At 39.3% G+C, this 24,847-nt stretch overlaps 1 protein-coding gene across 2 annotated transcripts in view; it reads left to right on the top strand.

Annotated features, from left to right (window-relative positions):
• rasgrf2b (Ras protein-specific guanine nucleotide-releasing factor 2b) overlaps positions 1–24,847 on the top strand; it is a 46,916-nt gene that overhangs the window by 5,425 nt on the left and 16,644 nt on the right. For both annotated transcript variants that reach the window (XM_004547071.3, XM_004547070.3), the window contains exons 2-11: positions 13,896–14,002; positions 15,337–15,484; positions 18,711–18,800; positions 18,903–19,039; positions 20,299–20,415; positions 20,587–20,666; positions 22,543–22,736; positions 22,855–22,964; positions 23,047–23,165; positions 24,635–24,795. In XM_004547071.3, coding sequence (XP_004547128.1) covers positions 13,896–14,002; positions 15,337–15,484; positions 18,711–18,800; positions 18,903–19,039; positions 20,299–20,415; positions 20,587–20,666; positions 22,543–22,736; positions 22,855–22,964; positions 23,047–23,165; positions 24,635–24,795 — 1,263 coding nt within the window. The remainder of the gene's footprint in view (positions 1–13,895; positions 14,003–15,336; positions 15,485–18,710; positions 18,801–18,902; positions 19,040–20,298; positions 20,416–20,586; positions 20,667–22,542; positions 22,737–22,854; positions 22,965–23,046; positions 23,166–24,634; positions 24,796–24,847) is intronic.

Raw genomic sequence — 24,847 nt, 5'->3', positions numbered from 1 at the left:
TACCTCAGGCAGCAGAAACCCAAGAAAGAGGAGGGAAACGAGGAACCATCATGGAAGGACAGGCCCCTGCACGGTATGTACCACCGGCAGATAGAGGAGGTGGCTGATATCCAGAAATCCTACCAGTGGCTGGACAAAGCTGGACTGAAAGACAGCACAGAGGCACTAATCATGGCAGCACAAGAACAAGCTCTGAGTACAAGATCCATAGAGGCTGGGGTCTATCACACCAGGCAAGACCCCAGGTGCAGGCTGTGTAAAGATGCCCCAGAGACAATCCAGCACATAACAGCAGGGTGCAAGATGCTAGCAGGCAAGGCATACATGGAACGCCATAACCAAGTGGCCGGCATAGTGTACAGGAACATCTGTGCCAAGTATAACCTGGAAGTCCCGAGGTCAAAATGGGAGATGCCCCCAAGGGTGGTGGAGAATGACCGAGCTAAGATCCTGTGGGACTTCCAGATACAGACGGACAAAATGGTGGTGGCTAACCAACCGGACATAGTGGTGGTAGACAAACAGAAGAAGACGGCCGTAGTGATCGATGTAGCGGTTCCGAATGACAGCAATATCAGGAAGAAGGAACACGAGAAGCTGGAGAAATACCAAGGGGTCAGAGAAGAGCTCGAGAGGATGTGGAGGGTGAAGGTAATGGTGGTCCCCGTGGTAATCGGAGCACTAGGTGCGGTGACTCCCAAGCTAGGCGAGTGGCTCCAGCAGATCCCGGGAACAACATCGGAGATCTCTGTCCAGAAGAGCGCAGTCCTGGGAACAGCTAAGATACTGCGCAGGACCCTCAAGCTCCCAGGCCTCTGGTAGAGGACCCGAGCTTGAAGGATAAACCGCCCGCAGGGGCGTGCTGGGTGTTATGTACATATATATATATATATATATATATATGTATATATATATATATATATATATATATATATATATATATATGTATATATATGTATGTGTGTGTGTGTATATATGTGTGTATATTAATGTTTTAAGAATAATAATAATAATAATCAAGTCATTACAAGCAGCAGGAACACAAGTGACCTAAATTCAGCTGAACTGATAAATTGTAGCCCTATGACTATGTGGTGGGCGTACCCCACCTCTTGCCTTATGAAAGATGGGATAGGCTACAGCCCACTCCACCTTCTGTGAATTGGTTAAAAAGATGGACAGATGAGGATTAATTGGAAAATATATACATGTTGGGTCCATATTTTGGCTGCAAAAGCGGTAAAATGAAAATCTACATTTCAGACTTTATGCTTGGAATGCAGCTGCAAATACCAGATGATCTGGATCTGTTTCAAAATGCAGCTAAATGACAGAGCAACAGCCCTCCTGTGACTGGAACTACAATTTCAAATAAACCTCTGCAAGTTAAAGTCAATTATTTCTATGCAACTTTAATATACAATACAGGACTCACTGCTGAATCCTTCGAGGCTGAAAAGGGTTAAGGTTTAATACATTTACAGCAGGGAAATATTTTAGGGGGAAAGTGTTGTGACAGAGCTCTTGGAAGTTGCCTCAGCATTGTTGCTCTGAGAGTTAGCACATCTTGTTGCTAGGAAACATTTGACTTAACATTTGAAAATGCATTTCATTGATAAAAATTAATTAATTAAAAAAAAAAGCCTGTTTTTTGTCATACACAGATTAATCTTAGGGCAATATCAATCAGTGAGTCAGTCTTATGGTGAAAAAGTTATAACAAAAAACACAGACTTACATTGGCTTTATGGAAGAAAAGGGAAGCAGAATAATTCCTGCTCCTGATTGCGGTTTTTAGCAAACCTCGGGGACTGTGTGCCAGCGTCATAGCCGTAAAAATGGAGGGGGAGGGATACACTGGAGAGTGCTGACTTTTTACTCTGTGAGGAAGTATTAAATAGACAGTGAGTGAATGCAAATTTAATCACGTAAGAGGTAAGGAGAGGTCAAAAAAAGCCAACCAATAATAATCACTCAACGATATCCATCTCCACCTACTAATACAGTTGATTTGAATATACAGTGTGAAGAAAATTGGCATTGATGTAGGCATAAAACCTGTCTCTTTTGATGTTAGAAAGCTTGGCAAGTATTATGTTGTATTTAAACCTTTTTTCTTTTTAAACATTCCCACTGACTGTCTCACTCTCTCCCTGTCTGTCTCACTTTCATACTACAGCTGTGATGTTTAATTAGGGTTATTTTCAATCTGCCCTCAGCTGAAACCTCGACTGCTGCTAGTGTGTGACTGTTTAACTACATAGCTATGCACACAGGAGGAACCACATAACTCTGACATTTTGTCTGGCTCATGAGGCCGTGTGTGGGCTTTTGTGTTTCAGATGATCAACACTTCAGTAAAGGAGGATTTCCATGTTCAGTTTGATCCCGAGTTTTATCCCTTATGTAAGTGTTTAGTTCAGAAAGACAGAGAAAAGCCTTCCATATTGCCATTAGTTGCTCTTTCTCCTCACTGTTAGTCTGTGCAGTGGAGTGAATCTGCCAGCAACCTGCAGTATGACACCCCCACAGTGAGCCACAATAGAACCACACAAAGAACACACAGCTCTCTCCCTTCTTTTCTCCCTGTTGTACTCCGATAGACACAAACCCTTCAAATAATTTGGAGAGCATTTACACCAGTCTGAATGGTTTCCACAGCGACTGTGAACCCGCTTTGCTTATGTGAATATGCATGCATGTGTGTAAAAGACTGGTACAATCAGCTGTGTATAATTGTCAAACTCTCCCTCCCCCCTTCATCAAGCGGCCAGTTGTTTATTGATTTTAAAGTGAAGCACAATTCATTAGAGGCCATGAACCAGAACCAGATGACCATTAGTCACTGGTGGAGTCTCTCTTCAGCTTGTCACCCATATGTCAAACGTTGCTGAGCAGCTCATTGTGTTTGGTTCTGTAAAGGCCATTGTAAAACCAAATAAGCTATAACCTTTGTGTTTGCACCAGGGTCTAATAAAAAAAATATAGAGAACAGGAATGGTGATCAGGTGCAGGGACCGAAAGTTGTTAGAAGCTTTGAGAAGTTTCTTCAACAAAACTTGCCATAGTGGGAAAGTGAGACAGTCAGCGGCAATGTTTAAAAAAGATTATGCTGAATAAAAGTTTATAACAGAACATTTGTGGCAGTTTGTTTTTATTTATCATGTGGTCCCACATGTTTGTTCATCCTTGAGTTGACTAAAAATGGTATTAGATAGGGCAGCGGTGGCAGCGTGGAGGTTAGCACAGCAAGACGGTCCTGAGTTTGAGTCCACGATCTGGCTTCACCCTCTGTGCAGAGTTTGCGTGTTCTCCCCATGTTTGCGTGGATTCTCTCTGTTTCTTTCTACTCCAGCTTCCTCCCACAATCCCAAGTCATACTACACTCAAACTACAATTTCCCTGCAGTTAGGCGCTATTGGCTAGATTTGCCAGATGCGACAGTAAGTGCCTGTAATTTACAACATTACCTTACATAACACTGAGTAAACCTAATGTGTGGCTTGATCGAGGTTTGAGAAACACTGGTTGAGATTGTGATGTGACTGACTCAGTGGATTGAGATCTGGTGACTGTGGAGAACATTTGTGCTGGAGGGTCCGTGGGACCGCTCCAGCCTTCATCCGCCTTCGCTGGAGGGTCCGAGGGACCGCTCCAGCCTTCGTCGTCTGCTGGAGGGTCAGTGGGACCGCTCCAGCCTCCATCAGCTTCGTCTGCCTTCGTTTCAGCCTTCGTTTGTCTGAATCAAACTTTTCACTTGGGGTTACATGTTTGATTTTTGGGTAGGGGGAAATGTTACGTTTCGGTGTGTCAGTGTTTTGTTTTTGCATGACTTATGTATTTCCTGCTTTACTTTGAAAGTCTGTGTTATCTTAGTGTGTTCAGTTTACATTTTCCCTGTCTCGTCAGTTCTAATTTGCCCCAGCTGTGTTTCCCTCCTGTGGTCCATTTCCTGATTGCTCCCTCTATGTATTTAAACCCTGTGTTTCAGTGTGTCATGGTCGCGATCTCCCCCGTGTTGTAAATAGTTTGGTGTTTTGTTGTAAATAAATAGTCTGTTGTAAATAGTTGTGAATGGGTTTGTTAATACTTTCGTCATGGGATATTTTCGTTTTGGGATTTTGGTGGAGAGCCTTCGTGGTTTTATTTTCCTTATCTTTGTTTTTCTACGTTGCACCCCGGTTGCCTAGGCCGGGGTGTAACAGCCATGTTCAGGAAACCAGTTTGAAATCATCTGAGATTTTTGGCATGGTGTGTTATCCTGCTGGAGGCAGCCATCAGAATATGAGTACACTGTGCGCATAAATGAATTGACATGATCAGCACTCAGATACGCTGTGGTATTACCAATACTCAGTTGGTTTAAAGGGCCTAAAGTACGTGAAGAACATTCGTAAACGTTGACATTCTCGTGTTTAACTGTACAAAAACTGGGAAATCATGTTTACTGCTTGCTACATTTACACCTTCTTTTAAATATCTATAAGTCGATCACAGGGAAGATCCCATGAAATGGCATAGCGTTGAGAGAGAATCAAAACTGACTTAAATGAAAAGGTTTTTAAAATTTCATAAAATTGTACAATAGCTTGCTGTTAATATCTTTTGCCTGTGAAGGAGTAAATAATTCTCTAATAATTCTCACTTTTTGATCAGGAATCATATAATATTGTGGCTTGTTGCACTGTGTTTTCTAACCTCACATGTTTTCTAAAACCACAACATTTTAAGAAATGTTACAATAAATTGTTTCCCTTTGCAGAGAGAACGAGACTTCTAAACATGAATATTTGTACAATTTGTGTTTGCAGCGTAGTTTGTTAGCTTTGAAAGAGACAGACTAATTGGACTACATTGGGATTGAATATTTTATAAGAATGGATGGGATGCATGGGAATGGTGCAATCATTTAATTGAGTACTGTTTGAGTTTAATACAGTGTGTATGTGTAGCTACAGTATATTCACAGATGGGTTTCCTTTTACAAAAGTGAAAAGGTGGGGCGACACACTAGAGTTGAAGTGTCAGTGCTGACTTCCTCATGTTCATGCATGTGTGTGTAATTAGTTCTCATTAGAAAGCTCCTCTAGCTCTAAGTCCCCCTCTCTGGGTCTTGTGTTTTCACTATTGCGCGCATTAATTGGAACCGATTCGTCCCGTACACCCTGAGTCTGATTTGCTTTTCTCTGCGGGCTGATTTTCATTTTGCTGTTAAATTTTTTGCCAAGTGTTAGAGCCATTATGAACCTCATTAGTTTCAGAATTTAAAGCTGGCATCTAGCTTAAAATCTGTCTGTTGTGTTTGAAGTCTTGGTAACAATGGGAGCAGACCTTATGTACAATAAAACACTTATACTATAATAACTGTGAACAGTATCTGCTTTTAGCTAGTACTCTTACTTCTGTGGAAAATGTCTGAGTATGTCAAAAACTACAGATCTACAACCATCTGTAGGCTTTACAGGAAAAAGGAGAAAATATCCAATGAATGGCAGTTCTTGGGGAAAAATTGTTTGTTGATGTTACGGGTCAGAGGAGAATGGCCAGACTGCTTTGAGCCGAACGGCAGGTAACAGGTAACCGCTTGTTACAATCGCCGTAGAGAATCTCTGAAAGCACAACACATGGAACCTTGAAGCAGATGAGATATGGCAGCAGAAAGCTACGCTGGGTACAATTCACACATAGGCTCTCCAAAATTAGACAATAGAAGCTTGGAAAAACAATAACTGGTCTGACGAGTCTTAATTTCTGCTCTAACATATAGATGGTAGTCTCAGAATTTGGTGTAAACGCAAAGAAAGGATATACTAGAGTTTCAGGCTGTTGTTGGTCAGGAGGATATTTTTTGGCGTACTTTGTGCCACTTGGTAGCAATTGATCACCTTTTAAACACAGCTGTCAACCTGAATATTGTTTCTCCCAATGTCGGTCCCCTTATGACAACAGTGTGCCCATCTTCTGTGCCATGCCACAAACATCAGACTATTCCAAACTAGTGTCTTGAACATGACTCAAATGATTCAGATTTAGATCATGGATGTGCAGGCGACAAATCTGCAGCAGCTGTGCGAGCCATTATGTCAAAATTTTATTTTCATATAACATTGTGTCAGCCAATTTTTGTTGTTTTTTCAAACTTAGTTTGAGTTCTAACTGTAGTAAACCATCTTACGAACAGCATAGTTTCACTTACCTGGTAAATATTGCATTAAAATGTAATGTTTTTCTCCTAAATTAGATCATTAAAGGAAACAGGGGAGAGTAAAAATATTAACACTCTGCTGTTTCTTACACTATACCGAGTACCTTTAATTTTACAGGGCTAATCCTGTTTATAAAATTTGTCAGGCACCATGCTGCTACATTTTTGGCAGGGTACATGTGAGAATAATATAAATTGTATTTCTCAGTCAATGTTGGGCTGATCATCATTCTCCTCAGATGGGCTTAGAATGTTTGTGGTTACTCCATAGGTTGTTGACGCTCTTGGAATTGAACCTCTGTATTCACAAGTGGTGTTATATCTGGAGCTGCTGCCATCTATTATACGTGATCCTTCTAGCTACAGGTATAGATATAGGAGATGTGTCTCTGACAAACTTTAGCATGAAGGAATACAACCGCCTGGTGCCTTCATATATGTTGTCTTTACTTATGAGGACTGGCTTTTACAAGATCCTGTTAATTTTCTCAAGAAAAAAGTAAAACTGACCCACTGTCTGCTTGGAAGCCTCTGATGTTGCTCTCTGGGAATTACAGAGGAATCTCCAATTCAGTATCTCCTGCATTAAGGCAATAAAGTCACACAGTCACTATAACGCAACAAATGTGTAAGATGAGGCCAAAAGCCTGTTGATGCCTTCATATGAGGGATTTGCTTTTGCATGTTTAATTTGTGTGTATTTAACTAGTAGAGTAGGAGGATGGGAGTGAAAATAAACTGCGGAGGAGGGGAGCAATTTGATTAATCCCTTTTAAAAGAAATCTCAGATAGACAGGTAATCCCCAATCAGAGTTTTCTGGGGCAACAGTTATTATTGTATTAGTATATATACAGTGGGTAGATATGTGTGAGAACAGTCTGGATATTTTATTTGTGTATGTGAGAGAGGAAAAGACTGCCCCACACTTTATTATACAAACTTCTTTGAAGGAAGTGAACAGCATGGAGGGCAATAAAAAAACAGTGGGATGTGGGATGTTGATTCAGTGATTGTCACATTAGCTGGTAGCCTACATCATTAGCTGAATTCGGTGGTTACATAAAGTACCGCTGCTGCCGCTGCTGCTGTCAGATTAATGTTTTGTGTCACGTTGCAATGACAAGTCTCCAGGAAGTGTATTTAAAAAAAAGTTCATTAAAGCTTTTTGAAATTACAGAGTGGGGCTTACAAAAATATCGAAAGAAAGCCATTTCCACTGAAGTGAATGAAGCACGTCAAAACTAGCATTTTCTTTGTCATGTTGAGAGACATACTGTTTACTTTGATTGTGAAAGAAACAGAGAAAGAACTGAAAGCTTAAGTTTGAAGGTTGAAGAGAAACATCTTCTTCTCAGGCGTTAGAAAGATGACATAAGGAAGCTAGGATCTTAGGGGAAACTGATAAGTTAGGGCTGCCCAAAATGACAAAATACAGACTTACATGTAAATAGATGAATATTTATATAGTGCTTTTCTGTTCTAATTGAGCACTTAAAGTGCTTTCTTACCACAAAACCCATTAACACGTTCACACAGTTTTACAAGCATTTTTATCTACTTTTTCTAAACATTCACACGCACTCCCTCCAATGAATGCACAGGGTTAGTGTTAGATTAAAACAAACTCCCACCCATCCAAGCAGCTTTCTGAAGTTCACTAATCTACTTCTCTAAAAATTGTCTATGCCAATAGCTTAATGATCCCAAGCAAAATATGTACTTTGGATCTACTGATGAATAACAATAGAAATGTATTAAAAAGTTTTCATTTTTAGAGGGATAGCTGTGCATGTAAACAACTTTACAGTTATAAGGTAAAGCAAATCTGAATTATTGAGTGTAGAAGGTTTCCATGACAATAGTAGTTTTTTTTCTCTCTCTTGTCCTTGGAGCATTTTATGAGCAGAAAATATTAATGCCCCGTGGTAGCATAACAGGAGAGAAATGAGAGGAATATAAAGAAGTGATATGAGTCTGATCCAGAAGATTAGTGGGGAAAAAATAACCTTTTTTTATCCTTCCAAAACTACTTCTCACAAATTATTTTTTATTGTTTAAGTAGCTGATTTGAATCTTGTAATAGCAAAATATATTCAGGCTCATGAAAAGTATGAATGAATGCTGATCATGTGATCAATGATATTTTCATAGACGATACCAGCAATGAAATATTACTTACCCTTAATTACCTTTGTTATGTGTTGTTGAAATTATTAAAAGGTTTTCAACATAACCTTTTAATTCACACACAGCCAATCATTTCTTGCTGTTGTGTTTGAGGGATTGTTTCCACCACGAGACCTGCCAACAACACGTGGCATGAGATTATGTCTGTTTCACAGAATCACAGCATGTGCTTTTTTGTCCTTTAGTTTTCTTTTCTTTTGATCTTTCAAGATTGTACATATACACCCTCAAAAGCATACTAGAAAAAACGATTATAGATTACAAGAGTCTTGCATACACAACTCTGGTCTGCGTTCTTTCCCCCCCTGTGATGGTAATTACCATGCAGTAGGACTCAACGGAGACAGATTATACTCTGTGCTGAAATTGCTTGTTAATAATTTTGTCTTTCTGCCATGCAATCAGTGTGTCTATAGAATGACAGACAAACACCTGCTTGTATTTTCAGATGTATCAGCTAAGTAGCACTTTTCAGCCAACCTTTGTTAGCGTTTTCCTTAAAAACTGTTCTCTCTCATTATCTACGTGTCAATCCCTTCTCTTTATTTCTCTCATGTCACAGACTCAGCTACATTTTCCTTTTTTGGTTGAATGCTTGTTCTGTTGCATCTGCGCTTGTAGCATTTTTGACTCAATGGTGGCACTGGTTTCTTTTTTTATTATTTGTTTCCATACACCTAAAGTCCAAATTAAGTTTAGCATAGTGGTTTGCTTTTGATAGTCCTATGACACACAACTCCACACACTGTGTGAGGCCATTATTTTTGTGAATTGTGCACCTGTGTGCTAGCTGCGCTGCCACATTTGCATTAGATTTGTGATTAAGAAGTGAAAGCAGTAGTGTTGATATTTATAAACATTTTTCAGCTGCTTACTCATCACAGTTAACCATTTACAAACCATATTAAATCCTTTTAGGAATTGGATGTTCTGTACCTTTTCTGTTGAGCTACTGGATTAGGTTCATCCAACATAATGTAATGAAGTGTTGATTTTTAAATTTTTAAGTTTGGTCATGGGAGGACTCCACCAAGTCCTGTAAAAAAAAACAAAAAAAAAACAAAAAAACAAAAAAAAAACTAAGCACACTACAGTTTGCTTTGGATGAGGTCTGAATTTTGACCGCACAATTGAAACACCTTTTTTTCTGTTTCTTTCTGCTGTAGTTGTGCTGGTGTGCCTGGGATCATTGTCCTGTTGCATGATGCAGTTTCAGCCAAACTTTAGCTTTTGGACAGATAGACAATAGACACCAACTGACAGTTGCTATTAGCTGTTTATGCTGATATAATGTGTTTGGTTTGCTCCAAAAGTGGTGGTGTGCATTATAGACAAGTGCCTCTACCTAGGTCTTGTCTGTCTAAAGGAAATTCCAAAAATATAAAATGTGTTCAGTCTTTTTCTATGATAAATGCTAACAGCTAACGGAGCGTCTGAGATGCAGCGTCTGAGATGCAGCGTCTGAGATGCAGCGTCTGAGATGCAGCGTCTGAGATGCAGCGTCTGAGATGCAGCGTCTGAGATTCAGCTCCGTTTTTATAGAGGTTTAAAGTGATAGTCATAATTTCAATTCAATTTTTTAACTGCTTAAAAACTTTGGTGACTTTTCCACCTAATAAGGTTTGACTCAAGTTGCACTTGTGCTGTGCATATACCAATGAACAAGTAATGTGCTAATGGTTATGTATACAGCTAAACTAGAAAAACAGCAAGCAGACCTACTTACAGCTTCACTATTCTAGCAGCTGAAACGGTCACAAACACCTGTTGTGTGCTTTTGTGCATAAACACAACTGGCTCATACCCTAGTCATGAAATTATATTGGGTTTTTGATAGCAAGGCTGGCAAAATTGCCTTTCTTTCATGATAAAATTCAATGTCTTTTGGGCTTCGTGTTTGAGACATGAATTCCAAACTACCCTACAAGTTATATACTACAGCATGTGTGACTGTGGAGTTTCTGAGCTGGGGTCATACTAATTTAATTCCAGTGAAGCTAAAACTTCTAATAGTTTGGGGTTTAATGGCTCTTTGAAGCACAGAACACTGATGCAGAAAATAGCTTTGAGATTCTGATATTTAGAATGAAGTGAAAAACTAAGGCCCATTTGTAGTGCTGCAAAATGCAATTTTTGCTCTCATCAGTGCAGATCCCAAAGCAGACGGTAGTGTTGCATCATTATTGGCTGTTTTAGTCCCCAATCACAGTGATTCTGCCATCTCTGCTTTTAAATATTTATTAAAAAAGATGAGTATTTCTGGGTCCGCCAGCCATTTTTGGCTAATAAATCTATTAACACAAATTTCATTTTAAGCTTTCATAAATCTTTAATAATGAGAAAAAGCTTTTCATCATCTGCACTATTATTAACTCGTACATGTGTGTGGCAGGCATTCATTCCCCAACATTTAGGCTGTGCTGGACTGTGAAAGTCATTTTTTTTGTTCGAAGAGCTCCTCACCTCTGTTTTCACAGCAGGTAGTTTTAAAGATTGAAGTGAAAAATGGTTTTGCACAATAACATTTTTGCCTTACATTGTTCTTAAGCTTTGCTTGGTGAAAGTAAAATAGACTTTATGTCATGCTGTCACGGCCCGATTTCTGCTGTTTCTCACATCAGGATTTAAAGAGTGTATCAGGGGACTGTTAAATTGGTTGCAAGTGAAATAAAGAGTGAAAGAGCACAAAAAAAGCTCAGTGTCTTTTTTCTCTTTTGTTTCCTCGCTGTCTTTATTTGTCTAAATGAAATTTCTTACAGTACAACGAAGGCCCTCAGGGATGAAGGGTACGCTTGAGCCGATTTGAAGGGAGACTGAGCCAGGAGTCCAGATCTGTACTGTAAAGTTGGGAAGCTCTGTGGTCATAGCTCAGAGACAGTCAGAGTACCATTCATGAGATGTGCAGAGCTCTCGCTTTGTTTATAGGTTTCGTAAAAGCAGTCAAGTCCTCAAAAAAAAAATTAAAAAATTCCTCCAACTAATGAGGACACAGTACAATGTTACAGAGCAATTCACTGGAATGCTTTAGGGGTCCAGCATGATGCAGAATCTTCTGTAAAGGATGCGGTAACATTAAACTTTAATGATTGCCTGGTGACAATTGGGCCACAGTTGCAGAAAAAACTTGGCAGAATGGTAGAATATAAATGTTAAGGCAGGATACAAAAATATATATCAAGCATACATACCATCTTTAGGATCTGTTAAGTAGCAGGTATAAATCAAAAGGTAGTTAATTACATTCAAAGAGAAATTTAGTGCAAAGAAGTGCAATGTTTGTATTGCGTAATAAGTTACATGCCTGAAAGGGGAAAAGGATAATATGTAATATAAACTGCACTGAGCATGAAAATTTATACTTTGCTTAAAGGTGCCCTGACAGGTTTTTTTTTTTTAAAAAACAATAGAAGTTATGTTTACCTTCAGTTTTTCTCACCTAATCACTCTATAAAGGCCTGAAGTCTAAGAAACTAAGGTATTGCGCTTCCTTCCACATAAACATCCACAAACCTTATTCTTTTTAATATTTTAAATTGTGCTGTAACTTGCATATTACAAGCGCACTGTGCCGCTCTCCATCCAATCACGTTTGTGCATCCGCATTCATGTTTCATGAACAAAACAAGAAAAATGGGAAAACAGTAGGTCTGTGGTGCTACGACTGGTCCAAAAGTCAATAGAGTACTACACAACTTTAAGTTTGTTTACTAGTAGATTGTTACTTATATGTAGACTTTTATATTTAACTACTATATGCTGAAAATACAATTATTGAATTAACATTTTTAGGCAAGGCAAGGCAAGGCAAATTTATTTGTATAGCACAATTCAACAACAGCAGATCCAGGATATGTACTAGCCATAGTACATATATGTCATAGCCTTTCTTTTAATGCAAGACTCTTACTTTTATTTTAGACTGTTGTGTTCCTGCTTTCACTTTAATTAAAAGCTGTGATTATTTAAGCAAGCATGTCAAAAGCACATTGATTTGTTCTATGTGAAAATAACAACACAGACATCTGTGTGATCAAAGGATCTTGAATCAACATGATGTGGAAATATTTGCATGTATGCAAATATAGATTAATTGTCATCTGACTCGTATAGTACAGTTGGTCAAATACATAACAGCTATTACGTTAGATGTGCAAAAGGTTATCCATCTAGAGATTTAAGCTCAATGTTTCACTTCCTGTTGAAGACTATTTCCTTTTATGCCTGAAATTGCATGATGGATAAATAAAAGCCTTAAATGAATAGAGGCAGCACTCGTAAGGAGAAAATGGAAGTGCAAAACAAGGCAGCAGCGGCAGATATTTTGTTGCCATGGAAATGTTATCTTGTTGGGTTGTGACACAATTTAGAAATATGTACTCAGTTAAGAAATGTTATGTAACACCTCCCTCTCCTGTCTCTCTCTTCCTCTCTCCTCCCATCCTTCTCCCTGTCAAAGGCTGTTAGAGCACAGATTATTGTTGATATAATAAAATACAGCCAGGCAGTGAATCGAAATGACAGATACATAAAAAGCTGAGATAGGGGGATAGAAATGGAGGAGGGTCTATGAGTGTGTGTGTGTGTTCACATATCCTGTCCTCAGTCCCCAGCTCATCCCCACTGCAGGGGCCAAAGCCCAACCATCCTCCCGCAGGGCAAACGTCTCTCCTCTGGACTCTATCTGGTTCACCGAGTCCTTACTGAGAGACACAAAGAGATGAAAGTACGAAGGGATGTGGAGGAGGAGGAGTGGGATTAGAAAACAAGAAAAGTGAGGATGCTGGTTGAGCGGGGCAGAGGAGGTGGAGTGGGATGATAGGTGAAGTGCAAAGAGAGAGAGGGAGGAGGAAAGAGGTGGTGGGATAAAGAGAAGAGAAGAGGAGGAGAGAGAAAGCCAATGCAGAGCTCGGTCGTCCCTGTTTTCCTTGACTAAGAATAGCAGCTCTTCTGGTAACCCAGTGCCCCAGGACATGACCATTTGAATAAAAGCCTCTATCACTTCACATAATGCCTAGTGTGTGTGCTCTACTGTAGGTGTGTGCCTCTGCACTTGCATGTATTGACATGTGTCTGTGTGTAAGTGTGGGGAAGTGTTTTGAAGGCAGTTACATAGCGAAATTCATCAGAATAATAAGAGAGGCAGACAGAAAACGAGAGAAGGGAAAGAGGGAGGCAACGAGCGAGCTAATTGGCAAAAGGCTGGTGGAGAAGGGAGCAACAGATGAGAACTGTGTGCTAAGCGTGCTGAGCCACCCATCCTCCCCCGTACTGTGTCCCTTTTTCTCCACCCTATGGGATAGATATTGCTGCTTAGTGTAAGGTGTGCCGAACTCTACGTGGGAATAATCTGTGCAATTAAAAGATAGAAAGCAAATACAAAGAAATATTTTAAAGTTGCAGCATTGGTATTATTAGCAAAGGTACAACAAAAAGACTTCTGTCCAGTTTCAGGGTGACACAATAATGTAAAAATCTTTTTTTCCTTCTTCATCTCTCTGTCAGCACTACTTCCTCATCATGTTTGGTCATGATGGACAGAAACCACTGGAGCTACGGACAGAGGAAGAGTGTGAGTGCGATGAATGGGTGGAGGCCATCCAGCAGGCCAGGTATGCACAGTACATTACTATATAAAGAGTACTTCTAAAAATATATTGCCATTTTTTAAATCACTTTCAGCTCTTGTCAGTATTGTACAAAAGTCATCCTTTATGTATCAGCTTTATATAGTAAACAGCCCAAGTCAAAAAGACACTAAAATGTTCAAACATTCAGTCTGAGAAACACATAACTATACGTAACTGACAATATATTTACCATTTTGGTCAATATACAGGATTTGTAAAGGGCTCATTAATAAGACCTGCAAAACTTGCAATATTCTGACATTTTGGTGAATTATAAGTTACAGAATATTTAATAGCTTTAAAGCATCTTGGGATTGCCTCTATTTTGTGGTTGGTGCTTTATAATTGCACTAGTGCCCTATGTATGAGTACAATTATGAGCTTCAGTTTTAAAGGGAAGTTAGATACTATCTACTATAGATTTTTTCAACATCAGGGTCCTCTTGTAATGAAAACACATTTTTGGTTACACAGTAGCATATATTTCAGTCATAAATAGATTTTTGTTATTCTTTGAAGCAATAATCAATGGGATAAATAATTATTTGATCTCCTGCTGAATTTGCAAGTTTGCTGACTTGCAAAGAAATGAACAGTCTCTATTTTTATGTTAGTTCCATTTTAATGGAAAGAGAGAGAATATCAACCACAAATCCGGAAAAAAAGGCATAAAAGTTGTAAATTGATTTGCATGTCACTGAGTGAAATAATTAATGAACCAAACAACACCATCCCCACAATCAAACAAACATTTTCAGGCTTTGAGGCTGTTTTTTTCTAAGGGCTGAAGGAGAACCCTCTTACCTCAGCAAGAACACTACAGCACCAAAACATATCACTGAGGTAACATGTACATGTACATGAAGGTCATGGAGTGGCTTAGCCTGTCTCCAAGTCCTCAGTCCTGTAGAAAGTCTGTGCGGGGAGCTGACATTTGAGTTTCTTGAGCTACTTGAGTTGCCATACAGTAGCCAAGAAACATGAAACAAGTCATGTTTTGTTTGAGTATCAAGTACTTATTTCACTTAATGCAAATCCATTTATACATTTTATGTAATGTGTTTTTTTTCTTAGGATTTTTGGTTGATATTCTGTTTCTCCATTAAAATGAAACTACCATAAAAATGAGAGACTGTTCAATTCTTTTCTTTCAAATACTCATTTCCCCCACTATATAAACTACAGCAGCAAGCAGTGAGAGCTGCTGTGTTTTATGCATGCGACTACTTATTCATTTTTTATTTTTGTATACATTCTGTTTTCAGCACATTATTTAGCTGTTTATATTGACATTTTATCCTCTGTGAACTTTTCAGTTACTCTGACATTATCATCGAACGAGAGGTGCTGATGCAGAAATACATCCACCTTGTACAGATCGTGGAGACTGAGAAGGTGGCTGCCAATCAGCTGCGCACTCAGCTAGAAGATCAGGACACTGAAATTGAGAGGCTTAAAGCAGAGGTACATTATGCATGTGTGAAAACGCACGACACAAATGCACATAGACCTTAAAAGGTGGAATTGTTAACATTTTATTCATATCACAGATAATTTGTATTGTTTGTGGAATTTTGTTGGAAATGTTTTTTTCTTTTTTAGATTGTAAAATTCTTTCTCTAGGATACAGTTCAGCAAGTACATCTCAAAGAATTCAGAAGATAGCATCTGATTCTCTGCATTTAACTGCCCTCTTTATTAAAATAACCCCTTGGGTTCTGGACTAGCTGTCTTCATAGTAAAAAGCACACAGTACTCTGTACTTCTGACAGGCTAGCTCTGGGAGGCTGGTGTTCTGTTACACAGGTTACTTTGAAAGGAACTCTAGGAACTATATTATTAAAATCAGCTTACTATTATAGCATTGTCAAATTCTTAGGACTTCTTGAGACAGAAGTCTTAAGGACTCTAATATTTAAAATCATGCATGCTTTTTCAAAAGAACTGTAAGCAAGGATTTTTAAGATTTTTAAGCAAACAAATACCTTTATGCAGCAACTGAGCAAAACAGCCAGTGCAGTTTTATATGATAGGCAGAGTTAGGTAGTCACCACAAATTATATTTGAGTTGATGAATCTGGATGCCCTTCAGGATGAGTCATACAGTTTTTGAAGTTGTACAGGAGTCTTATGTCTTATGTCTTGGAAACTGTATTAACTTTTTCACTATGTCTTTAAATTGTATTTTGCTCTTGACAGATTGTAGCCTTCCACCAAGTTGATTTTAAGAAAATGTTAAGAAACTTTAATTCTGCGATTACCCTCCCAGCCTAAATCACAATTCAAGTCACTCAATAAAGAAAGATATGTAGGGCGTACATAGACCATGCTGGTATTCACTATGTGTGTCTTTTCTCAGGAAAGGTGTGAGTGGGAATGGTTTTCAGTTACCTCTGAGCGTAGGAAGAAAAGCCCACTGTTCAATAAAGACAGTCCATCAGTTTTATTGCAAACAGCTGCCAACCCCACATGCGATAAATCACATGCCCATGCTCACATACAAAACAAAAGTGACCTCTGCAACATTGTTAATAAGAAAGAATTACAGGAGCTAGAAAACTCCAACAAAGTGAGGTGCAGCAAGACCCCAGCACAGATTAGACAGCACATAGATTAGATTAGATAAAACATTTTTTTAAATCCCTCGGATGGGATCAGATTCCTGATTTTTCCAAAAGTAGCCCTAGTAAGCTGCACAGGAATGGGGAGTTACTAACTTCTGATGCACGCTCAGTCATTTTGTTCTAGAAGCAGTCCTGAAATATGACAGAAAACACTCAGTTCAGAAAAGGAAACAAGAGGGAAAGAGTTAAAAAGCATAAAAGAAGTAGCTGGGGTAAAGGCGGGTTGCAAAGCCACTTGCAGATGCATGGGAACAGTAGGCATACTAAAGCAGTTTAAATGGCATAAAAGGGCAAGAGCTAAACGTTTAGCTGACATTGTGGCTAAATTGTTATCTGTGGCCTTCTTGAATTAAGCTATGCGTGATTTCATTAGAATTATTCACTGGTAGTGTATCAGGTGATACAAAATCTATAGTTATTTTATTCAGAAAATATCAGCCTGTAAAAATAAAGAGAAAGTAATTGCATTGTTTTCCTTTTTAAACAATTTAAGTTATCATGATTCTTCTATCAAAGAAGAAATGAATGCTATGTGTGGAGCGCTGTTCTCCCAATGCTATGTTCTTCTATGTGGCACAGGAATTACCAGAAGGAACTGTAAAGTTATTCTGATTGTGCAGCTGCTCGACTCAAATTGAATTCTTGTCTGTGCAGCAGTTGTCCCCAGGCGATGTTATTTGCTTATTTGGGCCGGCTGCAAACATTTCCACAAATCAAAGCTCTGCTGTCATTGTCACTTGACAGCGCTCTGCTCATTTGCGTCAATAGCCGCTTGCAGAAACATTTGACTTGCATATGGTATTTCTGTCTTTGGGACAGGAGCAGCACTCTGTTTAGCGAATTAGCACCTAATGATGATTTTATTTGAAATGCTCCCTCGAAGCAACAAGTGTGGCAGATACTTCTCCCTAAAAGAACTGGTGTTATTTGTCATTGGCAGGATACACGGAGTCTGGCTGATAATGAAAACGTGAAAGAAAGTAATTTTATGTTAAGAAACATCTGCCAGTGCAATGGGACTGCTCGTGGAAAAAGAGAAAGCCAGTGTGCAGTTGGTGATCCATCTCATTAAAGCTTACCCGTGTTTGTTTGTTTGTTTGTGTGTGTGTGTGTTGCTCCGTGTTTATGAATAATTAAACCAACTAGCCACTGTAACTGTCAACAGTTGGCAGACATGCTCCTCTCTGCTGCCATTTGCATGATCACGCTAGTGAATAAGAAAATGAAGATGAAGCGCTGTGGCTGAAAATGTTTTGGGTTTCATCTTTCATCCTTTACTCACTATATAATAAACTTATACTGTCAGACGCCTGTCAGAAGCCTAAAGGTATGAACAAATAGTTGAGGCTAAACCAGTATTACAGCTCGTCCTAACCTCTGCTGGGTTTATTTCTGCACAGATGGTAGTGTTGGCAGGAAGAATCCTTTACTGGCTATGTTTGAAGTTGGTCATCTCTGGTATTTAAAACTGGTCCTCTGTATTGTAGTGAAATTTGACTTTCTGTTTTTCCACTAAGAGATCTGGCATCTGTCCAGCTCATTCCCTTTCCTCATTTTCAGAGCTAATGAAGATGGCATTAACTTTGTGGTTGTCTTTTCTTGCCTGCAGCGAGTAAATGTCACAGGCTTATCTGTCTCTGTTGTCTGCATTGAGTATTTCAAAAAAGTGACTAGTATGCTTTATATCGATTCGTTTAGAATAGGAGAAGATTGAACTTTCTGTGCCCTACGATGCACTTCAGGTGATTAGGCGCATGATGTAATCCTTAATTTGTTTACCATCACCAGCTGAGAGCCTCCATCTTCTCTCATTTTCTCTTTCTGAATGAAGGCAGCAGATTGTCAAAGATGAGGAAGTCTAATGCTTATCTGGTGAAAACACACCAACAATGATTATCGCACACACAAAAGATCAATGGTGATTCCTACAGGAATATAACGTCCTTCTAGAAAAAGCGGAAAGTTTATATTAAGTCTTATGGATATTTTTCTTACCTAACAATTTAAATCTTTTTTGTCAAACCATCTACATTGTGCTCATATTTGTGTCTGAATTTCTCCAATAGATTATAGCTCTGAACAAAACTAAGGAGCGCATGCGGCCTTACCATGTCTTCCATGAAAACGACGACCCGGATATCAAAAAGATCAAAAAGGTGAATGAATAAATATAGTACAGTCACAAAAACAAAAATAACCCAACTTGTCTAAGCTTTTTCATTTGTATCTGTTGTACTACTACGTCTTTATATCTGTAGGTTCAGAGTTTCATGCGGGGATGGCTCTGTCGGAGGAAGTGGAAGATCATTGTTCAGGACTACATCTGCTCTCCTCACGCTGAAAGCATGAGGAAGAGGAACCAGATCGTCTTCAATATGGTGGAGGCAGAGACCGAGTATGCAAATGCATTACGCCTCGAGTCACACACGCTGCACAAAAGTTGTCACTGTTGTCAAGCCTTAGAGCACATGATGTTATCTCACTTGTTGTGTCGACTATAGCTCAGGAAACAATGACTGTCATGATCTTTTCTACTGTAAGCACTGTGCTGTAGGGTATATATATCATATATACAATATATACTCTACTGATAAATATAGAGTACTTTATATATTGTTTTAATGTTGGTTTTTTTAGATTTAACAAATCTAAAGTGAATCACAGTCATATTTACACACCCTGATTGACAAAGGAAAATAACCCAGATTTTCTCTGGATTTGTAATGTTAGCCAAAGTCATGGACAGATTATGTTGATCACACGTCCTAAAAAACAAATGAACCAGCTGACCTGTTCATCCAAAGACTGTTTATTTGCTTCTTAAGCAGCGAGTGCATAAACTACACGGTCCTATCATTTTCTTTTCTACATGCCATCTACAGCACAATATTAAATATTAGTTCAAGCACACATTTTAATGTAAATAAAACTGCGTAAAAATGCCCCACCTTTCTTGAGGGATTCTTTCCAGCTTTCAAATTTAGTGGTTATAAGTGACAGCGATTGGCTGTTCATGTATCTGTATCCTTCTAGCATCCGTTTCTTGTCTGCTTGGCAGGTGCTGCCAGGGAGCATTAAACAGACTTAACTACATAAGTTGGGAAAATTATGAATGCAGTCCACAATAAAGTGGATGTCAGTGGATTTTATCAGTTCCTCTGTTCCCAGTGTGACAGTGCTATCACTCGATGCTCATTGCTTCAGGCCTTTTGGGAACGTGTGCTAGCATAATTTGCATCAATGTCCTACGCAAAAAGCAGGACTCTATAGCACTGGAACAGCTGCTAACAGTTTACGCTCTACCGACCTGCTGATGTGCTTTTCTTCCATAGTCTGGTCTGTGCTCACTACATGTTGACTGTTGATTGACAGCTGACATTTGACCAGTAGCCTGCGTCATTGTGCAGGGGTGGTGGGGGTGCTACATACTAATATACAATGTAAAAAAATATAAAATACAATTACAAATCTAACAAATGAATTAATAAAACCAAGTATACCAGAGTATAACTTTCTGCTAAAAACAAAATAAAAGGAAATTGTATCATCTGACTACAAAGTTGGCACCCAATTAATACTATTTTAATGAGACATTATCATTAAAATATGGGTTAATTTGAATGTTTGAAAATTTTTCTATGTGTGGAATAACAGGTACGTCCACCAGCTCTATATCCTGGTCAACTGTTTCCTCAGACCTTTGAGGATGGCTGCCAGCTCCAAGAAACCCCCCATCAGCCATGACGACGTCAGCAGCATCTTCCTCAACAGGTGTGTATGTGTGCAATTAACAAACATGTTTTGTCCATCTGTGAGTGCAAATTAATCTCTGGAGTGTTAATTACGCATGGTGCACAAGCAGAGACAGAGACTGAAGATAAATAAATAGATGAAACCTCTTTTCATTTCTGTTTTCACACTGTATTCGCAACGTGTCTTCAGTGAGACCATCATGTTCCTTCATGAGATTTTTCATCAAGGCCTGAAGGCGAGGATAGCCAACTGGCCAACTCTGGTGCTGGGTAAGCTGTTACTTGTCCTCCCATAAAGCGCAAAAATCGCACAAACCCACTCTCTCTGCAACTATTCAGTTACATCAAGGTCAGGCTTTCAGTGGTTCCCTGCAACCAGTTTGTCTCATTCGGACGTCATACTTGACGTCTTACTGCTCTGTTCACTCATGCATACGCACGTTTCCCTATCTCAGTAGGCAACAAGGGCAGTTATTGTCTTGACAGACAATGACCACCCAGAAGGCATCCCATCATTTCACCTCCTAAAACAACCCCTCCCCATCAGATAAGCATCACCTAGGAGACGGACTGCTGAAAGATGTGGCAGCAAATTACTTGTGACAAATTCAAAAAGAACAGGGTCTGCTGATTAAACATACAGGCCTTATCTCGCCCTTTCCTGCTGACTGATTCAGTGCAGTCCTTTGAGCTATAATATGTTTTATATCAACAAATTCTGCAGTATTTTCGATCAGTATTTATGATTCTTCAGTTTTCTATGAATACTATTCAAATGCTTACGATTCCAACTGAAAAATGTGTGTTTAACCTACATAGGTTCTGCAGAGACAGCTATAGAAATACATTTCTTTCCGTTTGATTTGGCAGTTTATTTTCATCCGAAGTCAGGATTTTGCTTTTTCTTTATTCTTTCTTTTTCTTTCACTATTTGGTGGGCATTTTGAGGGCGGCCAACATCTTTGCCGTTTTGAGATTCTCCCATAAATTTCTTTGTAAAGATTCATGTCTCTATCCTCTGTACAGTCATCAACAATTAGAGCAAATTTAATTTTGAAAAACATATGCCTCAGCATGACATTGTGAAAACTGACGCCAGGAGTGTGCTGAAGCAACAGGTGGTGATATAAACATAACTCAGCAGAAATATTGGCCAATTTGAAGCTTTCAAAGGATAACTCAATACGCGGTCTGAAAAAAAAGGACCTTTCCAAGACTTTATTTTCCTCTTGTCTGCATGAAAACCCAGAAACAGTACTTCTGAAACTCTTCACTGTGGAAGTATGTTTTGAAAAGTTCAATTGTCAGTGACCTAAAATGACATTTACGTGTGGATAAAAGGCCACAACACACACACACACACACACACACACACACACACACACACACACACACACACACACACACACACACACACACACACACACACACACACACACACAAACTATGTTTACCTGTAAACATGTGGACAGGTGCCTAATCTGTGCCTAAAAGATTTAAATTAGGAAAAATAAAATAACTTTAATTCCAGACAAAAAGAGTAACATTGGCAAGATCATTCAACCGGAGGAAAAAAAAAAACTCAAGAGACTCACTGAATGTGGACTGGAAATAAATTAGGTTGGTAAATAAAAACAGAGGACAGATGAGCTGACAAAAGGCAAGACAGGACTGTATATACACATAGGGTTGATTGAACAGTGAAGCACAGATGGGAGCAGTAAATTACAAAGAGGGAAGACAAAGGCAGGAAATAAAAGAACAAGATATACACAAGGAAAAGCAAGTGTCAAAATTAAATTGTAAGGGAAAAGCAGAGAGAGAACTAATACAAAGACAAAAGAGAAGGAGACATAAACAGTGGAGAAAAATACAAGCATATGAAGTACTATCCATAAAAATCTAAGAGACCAAAACAAGAATATATTAAAAACCTGTACACACAAAGTACAGATAAAGGAATAACAATCCTTAAAATCACAAATAATCATGAAAAACCTCAAGCTAATACTCCAACTGCAGTGGAGATGGGAGATACTTGTGAACATCAGCTACTGTTACTGTACTGCTGTTAGCACTACAAATGATAATTTAATAACTACTTTGCCTTCATGTGGCTTACGTACTGTGTGTGTTCTTGTTCTAGCTGACCTATTTGACATCCTGCTGCCGATGCTAAACATCTACCAGGAGTTTGTGCGTAACCATCAGTACAGCCTGCAGGTTTTGGCCAACTGTAAGCAGAACAGAGACTTTGACAAGCTTCTAAAGCAGTACGAGTCCAATGCTGCCTGTGAGGGGAGGATGCTCGAGACCTTTCTCACATACCCCATGTTCCAGGTAGATAACGACCATCAGCATCCTCTTGTATTCACAAACAAACCGTAACATGACTCCAACATGTGTGTTTTTCTCAATTCTTGTCTCCATGTGCTATTGTGCTCTTTCCTTCAACAAGATTCCTCGTTACATCATCACCTTGCATGAATTACTGGCTCACACCCCTCACGAGCATGTGGAGCGCAAGAGTCTTGAATTTGCCAAGTCCAAATTAGAGGAATTGTCCAGGTATGTGTCAGAGTCGTCTACTTCTATTAAAATTCTTGTTGTTGAATCCTGAACAAACTTGTGTGTTTGTGTGTGTGGCCAGAGTAATGCACGATGAGGTGAGCGACACAGAAAACATCCGTAAGAACCTGGCTATAGAACGGATGATAGTGGAAGGTTGTGACATCCTGCTGGACACCAGCCAGACGTTCGTCAGACAGGGTGAGTCTTCATCAGTGCAGAGCAAACCTCAACGACAGCAAATCTTTGAAGGTTTCCTGGATAGTAAGAAATTCCTTTTCTGTCAACTTGTTATCAGTAACTCGGTGAAGTTGGAAATCTTTCATTGTCTCATGGCCTTGGCTATGTGGCAAGGTTTGTCTCTCTGTCAGCTTTTCCAGTTAAAATGTAGATGTGGTACTGAATGGTACATATTTTTCTGAGCATTAGAAAGTAACGAGACTGTCTGGACCAAGGGTGGGAAATTAATTTTCCCAAGGGGCTAAGCAAGAACAGACTGTGACTGGTTGGACGGCTGCGCCAAGAAGGCTCCTTGGGATAATAATTGGCCACCCCTGGTCTAGACTGTTTGACTGCTAAAGAAGCCTTAATGGATTATTAACTAAGTATTATACTGTGTATGATTCCTTTAAGTCACATCTCACCTACATGATGCACTTAGACCATGACCACGGTTTTCCCCACTGCGCAGACAAATAGATTGGTCAATATCACCTGTGTAGGCTACAGTCATGAGAAAAAGAAAGGTTTCACAGGACTCTATGTACAGTCCTGTGAAAAATGTAGTACACCTTTTCTGCTTCAGTGGGAATTAAGAGGGTAAATAACAGCCAAACTTGCAAATTTGCTGGTCTGGAGCATTCAGGTTTATATTTCCACAGTCTTCCCAGGAGTGGACCTCCCTGCAAATTCGTCCCAAGGTCAGACTGTGCAATTCTCAGAGTAGTTGCAGAAAACCAAACACAGCATATCAGCACCAAGACCTCATACCAACCATCACCATTGTGGTGAGGGGGTGATGATTTGGGTTTGTTTTGCAGCCACGGGACCTGGGTGTTTTACAGTCATTAAGGGGTCCATTAACTCTTCTGTATACCAAAGTATTCTAGAGCAAGAAATAAGAGTTTAATAGAAACCTTAATACTGTTGAAGTGACATATCTGCATTCATCTATGGATATAAGAACTATTACTGTGACTTAATATGTAATCTTGCTTCTGTTACAGTTAAATCCTTTTAATCAAAATTATGCAGTTTTGTGCGGATGCAATTTTCCACTTAAAGTGTGCATTTTTGGGTCATAATACCTGCTAGTACAGGAGGTGGAAGACAAATGTCAAGTTTCCTTACAAATGAGCTGTAGAGAAGACAGAGATTTTTCTCCCGCAGCTGAATCACACATCACAAAACGAAGTCCTGATGCCAGTTTTGACAGTGCACTTTACTGATCCATGGTTCCTGTCTGCTTTTAATCCACAGGGACTAACTTTTGCCTCTAAACCTGCCTGTTTCAAAGATCAACTCCTTTTTTTAATCTCATTCACTGTCATGTTGAGACACTTAACATCACTTTTTCATGTCTGTGTTTGTGGCATTGTAAATGCTACACATCCCTCAGCTTACTGCCGGTTTCATCAAATGTAACATCCTGCGTGTCTCCCGCTCCACAGGGTCTCTGATCCAGCTGCCATCGGTAGAGCGAGGGAAACTAAGCAAAGTCCGCCTGGGGTCCCTCTCTCTGAAGAAGGAAGGGGAAAGGCAGTGTTTTCTCTTTACCAAACACTTCCTTGTTTGCACACGCAGCTCTGGGGGAAAACTTCACCTTCTCAAGGTGAGAACAGGGTTAACCTTACAGTGTATCTATACCTCAGCAAAGACATTTC

Source organism: Maylandia zebra, linkage group LG12 (assembly GCF_041146795.1).
Source record: "Maylandia zebra isolate NMK-2024a linkage group LG12, Mzebra_GT3a, whole genome shotgun sequence".
Classification (NCBI taxonomy): Eukaryota; Metazoa; Chordata; class Actinopteri; order Cichliformes; family Cichlidae; genus Maylandia; species Maylandia zebra.
This window is presented reverse-complemented; position numbering and strand designations above follow the sequence as displayed.